The sequence below is a fragment of the Choloepus didactylus genome, chromosome 13 (genome assembly GCF_015220235.1).
Source record: "Choloepus didactylus isolate mChoDid1 chromosome 13, mChoDid1.pri, whole genome shotgun sequence".
NCBI lineage: Eukaryota > Metazoa > Chordata > Mammalia > Pilosa > Megalonychidae > Choloepus > Choloepus didactylus.
Genome location: NC_051319.1, coordinates 9,400,595 through 9,409,268, shown reverse-complemented (window position 1 = coordinate 9,409,268; position 8,674 = coordinate 9,400,595). Strand labels below are relative to the sequence as shown.

The 8,674-nt window shown below is 39.8% G+C and overlaps 1 protein-coding gene across 4 annotated transcripts in view; it reads right to left on the bottom strand.

Moving 5' to 3' along the window:
- Positions 1 to 2,350: 2,350 nt before the first annotated feature.
- Positions 2,351 to 8,674, bottom strand: part of ARHGEF28 (Rho guanine nucleotide exchange factor 28) — a 305,822-nt gene continuing 299,498 nt past the window's right edge. For all 4 annotated transcript variants that reach the window (XM_037801233.1, XM_037801232.1, XM_037801234.1 and 1 more), the window contains one exon: positions 2,351 to 3,555. In XM_037801233.1, coding sequence (XP_037657161.1) covers positions 3,392 to 3,555 — 164 coding nt within the window. In that variant the 3' untranslated portion in view covers positions 2,351 to 3,391. The remainder of the gene's footprint in view (positions 3,556 to 8,674) is intronic.

Genomic DNA, 8,674 nt, shown 5'->3' with positions numbered 1-8,674 from the left:
TGTCCTTTCACACCTCTGGACCTGTGCTAGGATGGCCCTCTTTGCTTGGCCTGTTCCCCCTTTTCTCACTCTCTACTTATGGTTCAAGCCTCAGGCATCTCCTCCTTCAGAACGATCCCTCCACACCACACTCTGCTAGCCCACAACGTGCTCTACCTATGGGCTCCCACAGTAAGCTGCACGTCTCTTTTCATTGTTCTTACCTCTCTGCTCTAGGAATATCTATTCATGTGTTCATCTTCCCCAACAGCTTGCAGGCTTATTAATCTTTATTTTGTCCCCAACACATTGCTTGGCCTTTAGCAGACGACCAGTAAATGTCTTCTGAATAAACAGACATTTACTAATTATTCTACTAAGAGGAGGCTTAGAAATGCAAATAAGTTGAAAGCTAACCTATACAACCTTAGTCTTATAAGTAGCCACTTCCAGGCATTGAAATTCTCTCCTATTAACTGTTTCTGCCAACTAGAGGCAAGTTGCCTAAGGACTAGGACCAGGCTGAGCAATTAGTAAGAGGTTTTTTTAATGATATGTTGATAATAATAGCTAGTATATATTGGGTGATTACTATTCTCTGGTCTAAGCACATCATCTACAATAATCTTTAATCCTTGCAACAGCTCTGTAAGGTAATCATCCCTGTTTTATAGATGAGGAAAATGAATCATAGACAGGTAAGGTAACTTGCCAAGGACACAGACAGTAAGTGGCAGAGCTGCTCCCAGTCTACACTCTCAACTGCTCTACTCTACGGCCTCACGATGATAAAGACAGAGAAGGGTTGAACCTTGATAACCTCAGGATGATTCTGAGTTTGAAAGGTGGTCCTCAGCCACAGGAAGGAATACGTATTCCTTTTTTACTTCTTTATCTGCCATTACACTTCAGTAGTGCTCACCTTCACCTTATCTAACTCCTACACACACGCACACACACACACAAACACATGCAAGACCTCCACATGCTACTGACTTCAGCAAGTGTTTTTACCCTTTTCTGAATGAACAGAGCTCCAATTGTAAGCAGGCTGGAAGTGTTGCAGGGCTCCAATAATTACGCAGCCCTGATGAAATACAGAGTAACCTGACCATAAATGAGATGGCTCATAAATCCATGCAGTCTGGGAAGGACAGAGAAAAACAGTGCTTTTCCTTCCACAACAAATCTCTAAAGGGATGAATGTTTTCTCTAGCCTCTTAATGTGGTGGGGAAAGTAGATCCTATGGGGGAAACTTATTTATGATCCTGGGAAATAGGGCGGTCTTCTCCCAGGATTTGTGAATTTATATTGGAGCCACAGAGTGACTCTATTGAGATTTGACTTCATTATTAGTGGGGACAAAGTGAAAAGGAAGAACTTCCAAGAAAGTTTTGAAATTTAGTTATACTCTATTGAGAAGTCATAAGATTAAAATTAGAAAATAACCAAGAGGAACTTATGAATATAGATTCTCTAGTTCACAGACAATTGCAAACTTTAAGCCAAATATGAATATGAATTAAACAATAAATCTGCCATATGGGGAAGGGGCTCCCTGACTTTATTTTTTCCTATTATTGAGAGAAGATTATAAAATGCAGCCCACGTCCAGTGATGGTCAAGAGGGAACCTGTATCCAAAAAGATGCTGTGGCTTCCTCAAAGCGGCTCCATTGAAACCAGGTTTACAGGGCTTGAAAATCAACTGAGCACACACATATTTTTAGAGAAACCATAGGGACTTGAACATCTCTATAATTTTCACTCTTTCCATATCCACTGTCAGGGAAAAGAGGAGGATATAATTATCAGAACAAGGATTGGTATGGAAATATCTATATAATCTTCATTCGAGGTACATAGGACTCTGGCATAGACTGTACTGGAGAGAAAAGGAAGATAGATTTTTTTCTTCCTAGACATCCTTAGAAATGGGAGCTGTCCTTAGAAATTTAAGAGTTCTGCTTTCAGGTCAAGTGATCAACCAGATTTTTAATAAATTATATCCATTTTGTGTAAAGACCAGTCATTGAACTTTTAAAACATGATTGTGACCAAAATGGCCAGAAACAGCAAGAGTCAGAAAAAGAGTGCCCAAAAAATACTTTTTAAAAACTAAGATTTGACTTGCCTAAGCAAAAATATAATGTAGGTATACAACTTACAACTCTGAGAAGAAAAAAACAATGGGGATATGGGTGAACGTTTTCCCCTTCCTATCACATCTCCTTCCTAGTGTTTCAACTCTGGGTGAAATTAATACTCATTTATTTTCACTTGTAATAAGAGGATATTGTGTGCGAAATGTGTGATTGTCTGTGGCCCAACACTTAATATTAAGGTTACAAAGTAAAATAGTGAGGTAAAAGATATTTATTGACACTGACCAAAACGTATACAAGAACAAGATGAAAACATTTCCTCATTTATTTTCTCTCACCGAGATCCGTATCACTCTGAAGGCAGGAGGTGCCCTTTTCCTTTGTGTAAAAGCATATTTGGGCAGCAAGCTTCACAGACAGAGAGCAATGCAGTTTTGTCTTATTTTTTCCTTAAAGAACTGCAGGAAAGTGTTTCTCCTCATGAGCGGTGGTGTTGGCGCGCCAGGTGCCAGAGAGGACAGGGCCAGCTGACAGAGGTGAGGGCTCACGTGGAGCTTCACTATTTACATCAAAATTGACTTGCTGGTGTCTCTGAACTTCTGCTGATGGTTATGTGGGAAGACGATGCTGAACTGTGACGTGGGAGCCCATCACCATTGGAATGAAGAAACATCTGCCAAGCAAGTGGCTCAGCTTCTGAGAGTGTCAAAACTGTGTGCCTAGCATGGTGGCCTCCTGGTCACCAGGTAATTGGGACACATTTAAGTGGTGACTGAAAGTTCACCAGAGACATCCCTTCTGATGCCCCGAAGAGAAATTAGCACACAAAAGCTAGCCTTTCCCACCTACCTCTCTGTCTTTTGGGGCACTGCAGCCATTCTCAATAATCAGCCGCTGTGACTATGAAATGTACACCTATTACGAATGTCAGTCTTTAAATTCAAGTGGTTTCATCTAGGTCTTAGGAGGCATTTTGAAACCCAAGATGATCCAGTCAAAAACGCAACATGGAATTTTATTCTAGAGTCAAAACAACTTTTAAATATTCTGCTTATTCAAGTTAATTTCTCCTCCAGAAATCTGAAATAAGGTGTGGTAAGGTAAAGATTATACAAACAGAGCTTCTTGCAATAATTTAATTATGAGACTCGTGCCAAAACAATGAACTTGCATGAAATATTAAATATTATTCTTAAGGCAATTTGGACACAGACAATTACACACACATCAGGAAAGGAGAAGAAGAACAATTTTTCTCAAAAGTGCCAGTGTTTTGTTTTGTTTGGAAAAATGACAACAACACACAATTAGAGGTAAACAATATTTTCTTCAGCTCCATCTCTGGTCTCCCGGTCTTGTCCGGTCACCGTCTGTACATTTAGTTTTGCTTCTGCTAGAAAAGTGGGCAGCTGAGGGCACTGTGGATTTGAGCCATCGGGGGTTGGGAACTCAGTCTGTGAGGCATTGAAATCTGCAACAAAAATAGAGCACAGTTACAGGGGCAGTCAGCTTGAGCCCCAAAGGCAGGTGACACACCTTCCCAGAGAATCCGAGCTCTCTACAGTTGGGAAATGCAATGCCCAAAATTCAGCCCTTGAGACACGGCGGAGTCCAGGGAGAAAGGATCAAAAGGGATAGCTGACGATTTAATCAATACTGTTAAAATCCTTGGTTGTGTGCGCAAACTTCTCCTGTGGCTAAAATCTACACTTAGGGAAGTGTCAGATGAATCAAGGCCTGTCAGCAGTCGTGGGCTGTTAAAACACCGTTACCTCGGAGAAAAGGAAACCCATTTATTTTTCAAAATGGGTTCAAGACCTTTCTTAGAAATAACAGTGTGTATTCTAGCTGTGTGCAATAAACCATATTTGCATCTGCATAGCACCTTTTCCCTCAGAATACTGAAAAGTCAAGCATTGACTTCAAGACCCAGATAATTTATCTGAGACTTTATTGATACGGGCAAGGAGTGGAGAGAAGAGTTGAAGGATGCAGGAGACCTTCCAGCCTCAGCATTATGCAAATCTGTGATCGCTGCACGAATTACTTAGCAAGAGCAGCCAGGTTCTTAGGGAAAATGGTTCCATTATCAACTATGACTGTTTTTTTTTTCCTGGTTACTTAGCAACAGCAGGGCACTGTCTATTCTCCCTTTCTCTGGTAAAGCCCTCTAATATTATGGTTTAAAGGGAAGACAAAGAGACATTTTGATACAAAGGAAAGAAAGACGTTGCAAATGATTTTCTCCACACTTGATCCTTTGACCCTCCTCTCTGAATATGGTAAAATTACAAATAACCAGCTCCTGCCAGGGCAAAAAGCTAAGAATGCTTGCAAATCCAGGTGGGGATGACAGAAAGCCCTGAAACCCACCTGCTCTTTCTCCAGTCATTTACAAGAGACTGTTATAACCCTTGCTACATTTTCTTCAAACCCTCTGTGATTTAGATGGATATACATAACTGCTGTTCTAATGATAAAAATGCTTGTGACTTTCACCCTCCTGATAAGAATCTTATCAGGTTACTGTAGGAGGTAGGAAGCAAGGATTGGCTGGAATGAAGGGCAAAATGTCCTCACCAGGCTCCAATTTGGGGGAAGCAGCAGCCTTTACTGTGCCTCATTTCATCACCTCCTCCACTAGGAGGAGAGACAAATGGGGGAGGTGCAGCCAGGGCCACAGGAGGTAGATGAAGGTCCCCTGCAGGAGCAGCACCCAAAGTAGAACTGTGCCAGTGAAGCTAAGGAGGACCTGGAGGAGGGTGGGTGGAGAGGAGGTGAGGAGGTTGCACTCCACAGCTCTGCTCAACTGTCTAGGCCATTTCTGATCCTTGAGATGCTAATGAGGCAAAAGAAAAAATTCCATCATTTCCATACACTGGGGTGACTTCTGCTGCCTCTACTGACCTTGATTCCAAATCTCGTACCTCCAATACTGGGGAACTCACTAGCTACTGAAAACATAACTCCAGAAGATGCCTATAACTACCACCATTTACCGAGTGCCTTCTTGGAACACAGGAACCGTCCCAGGTCTTTTATGTTCATCATCCCTGTAGTTTTCAAAATGTTGTAACCTACACTTCACAGATTGGGAAACTGAGGCTCAATGTCATGCAGTAGGCAAGTAATAGAATCTAGATTTGAACCCAGAGGATCATCCCCACTTGGGAACACCCCACTATCTGATCAAGACTCTCAGGACTCTCATTTTTCATTGTTGAAAACGGCCTAACCATCTTTTCTGAATTAAGAGACTCTGGATGTTTAATACATATCTTCCTTTAGGTACCACATTGTGAATAGTCACTTACCAAAGAAAGAAAAGAGCAGAAAAGGCAAGACTTTCTGAGCTCCTCAGAACTGACATGGCAATTGTTACAGAATTAGTGCCCTTCCCATTTAATCAGACAAAACCAAAAATCCCAGGCCATGATTTCTCTATTATGGCAAGACTTCAAATCAACCCATCATGCCCTCCAGCCTATTTGACCATATTGGGAGACAAAGTATGCCTGTCTGTGGTCACAACACACTTCCATAATTTCAATTCCTTTCCTCAGCCATTGAAAAAATATTCCCAGTTAAACTTCTGACATTTAATATTACCCAACCTAAAACAAACAAACAAACCTAACTGTAACAACTCCGTCTAGCAGACACTGATAGACTGGAAAATAGTTCACCTAGGCCGTGACAATACCATCTCCCAGCCAACTGAAGGCCCAGCCAGGGTGCACAAAAATACTACTCTGAATGAAAAATCATCCACTGAATGAGGCAGCTGGGACCTGATTGCTGACAAATGTGACAATGCCAGGCACCCTGAAAGCCTTTAATCTAGGCAAGTTTTCTTCTTCTGGGGTGTGAAACATGCAGAAAAGAGCCCAAAATCCTGTTGAGTCAAGGTCCCTGGGAAGACCCCTAAATAGCTGTAAGAGAAAGACTTGTTCAACAAGATTCAAAGAACCAAAAGTCTGTCAGAAAGAACTATTTTATGTTAAGTTAAATTGTAGGCTCTAGTTCAGGAGCATAAAGAACCAAGAATGAATGAGGAGGAAAATATTTTTGTTTCTTTGTGGGAGGTGGGTTAACCAGGACATTTGCAAATAAGAATAAAAATACAGGAAAAAGCATTTTCTAGCTGAGAGCGTGCTGGGCCTCAAGGTGAATGGTCCATGCCATGACTCCAGATATATCTCTGGATGTTGTTTTGGTTGTGTGTCACCTGGACAGGAATTAATTTCCTTCTCCATGTTCCTTCTTAGTTTCCAGCTGAACTACGTAGGCAGGGTCATATAGTCTGTCTTTGAAATTAGAAGCTGTTCCACGATTTCTGATTTTATTACCCCATTTTAGCCCTGAGAAAACTCCAACCCAGCAGTTGTGTATTTCTCAAGGCCAGCCACTTTTTTCCACACTTTTTACCCAAGAGAATATGATCATCACATAGAACTCCAAACTGAAAAAACATTTGTTAAAATAAGACCTCGCTGATTCAGAAAGCAGAATTCTTGGGGAGTAAGATTAATCATCCAGTTTCATTTGTGATCAAAATGCCTGTAAATTGATGGGCATAAAAATGATAGACCACCTCTTTTTTTAATAAGCAAAGAACTATGAATACAATCATAGTTCAGCTAACTAAAACCAAGTATTATTATGGCAAAACAAAACCTCAGATGACAAAGAACTTTTCAGGCAAGTGTCTCAACACAACTTTTCCCTTTATTGACACAAAAGAAATAATTTGATCCTACCATATCCCTGGAACTAAATCAAGTGAGTGAGTATTAATAACCTTAAAATAAGAACAAAATAACCAGAAACACACAAAAGTTCCAAAGTTTGGTCAAGCCAGGTGAAGTCAGATGTTGGTTCAGAGTTTTATCTATTGCATAAACGAGCTACTATTCACTCACCAAAACTTCATCCTGCATAAGAAATGTCCTTGCTCACATTAAGGGGTCCACTGTGGTGTCTAAATCAGTCTTCTAATGAAGTTCTTAAAAATTATACATGTCCACATTGTGGCTGGCCTCATTCCCTCTCTTTTGTAGGTAAGTGGGGCAGAAATTATCCTTGCTACCAAGGGACATACATTGCACAGATCATTGATTCATGAGACAGTTCCCCAAGCCTCCCTATTTCTGCAATTAATTGCAACCTGCTGGTTGACATTTGGGTTTACCATTATCACACTTTGCTTGCCCACTTTCAGAAATTCAAACAAGCAATGAAGAGAATCTGAGGTTCGGGATGACCTACAGCTATATAAATCACCTCCGGGAAAAGCTGACACTTGGAAGGAAATAAAATCAGTCTTTTCTCCCTTGGCTCACCTTCATTATTATTCTCTTGAGCCAGCTGGATATTTGGTTATTTTCAAGACATTAAAACTCAATGTGTAAAACACATCCATGTGCGAAATTAAAAATGAATAAAGTGACTCCTAAACTGGGAAGTGAATGAAATCTTTAAACTACAAGGTAAAATGTAACCTTAGCCAAGTCATTTTGCCTCTCTCTCAGCTTCAGTTCATGAATGATTGAACTAAAATTATCATTGAGGCCTCAAACTTCTTATAGTGTATTGGAATTTTTACATATGCAGTTTGGCTCAGCAACTCATCAAATAATTTTCTAGAGGTGCAAATAAAGAATGCATTTTTCAACTACTTTATACTCCAAAAATACAATCAAATTCATTACCTTAAATTGCATTTAAAATAGCATTTTTAGTGTATTTGCCAGTCACTTGTCCCACTCCTCTACAATCTTCCCAACAACACATATTTGAAGTGGATTTACACATAATCCTTAAAGGATTGTATTTGGAACACTAACTGATGGGTGAAAGATGATGTTCACAGTCAGAATCTGCACTTGAGCTCACCTCTTGCAAGCAACAAACTTAAGAGCAATCTGTCATAAAGAACAAGTTTGTGACAAGAAGAAAAGGGTTTATCATTTAAAAATAGTCTTTATCCATATGCCTTTTTCTGAAAGGCATTTTAAATCCTGATCATTTTTAAATGAAAAATTTATTTAAATTTAAAAAGCACAGAACCACAAGTACAACTTTTATCATAAACATCAACTGTCAAGGTCTGAATTTAGCTCAGCAGTGTTCTCAAGTCCAGGCACTCAGAAGCCCAGTGCTGAAAAAAGCATGTTTAGTCTAATGTAGGGAACACTGATGACGCATTATGCAACACTCCTCATGTCTTATCCCATCCCAAACTCCCCCACAAAGGTCACAAGACAGAAGTTCATGTCTTCTGGTCTTTGGCTCCATTCTTGTTTATTTTAATCAAGTGTCTGATTTGTACTTATCACTATATTCCTTGTGCATGTTCCTAGAATCAAAATTCACTTTCTTAAAATAACTTTACCTAAAAAAAAAAAAAAAAGATTTTATCATAAATGTTTCAACTCTTCAAAATAAGTTGTATTCCCCATTTGAAGATCAATTCAGGCTTACACTCTGAAACAATAAAAAAACTCATTTCCTGACGGCATTACTGGCAATCACTATTTTCTTCTCAGGAGCACTAATGCATGTTTTCCTTCTAATAGAAAACAGTTGTT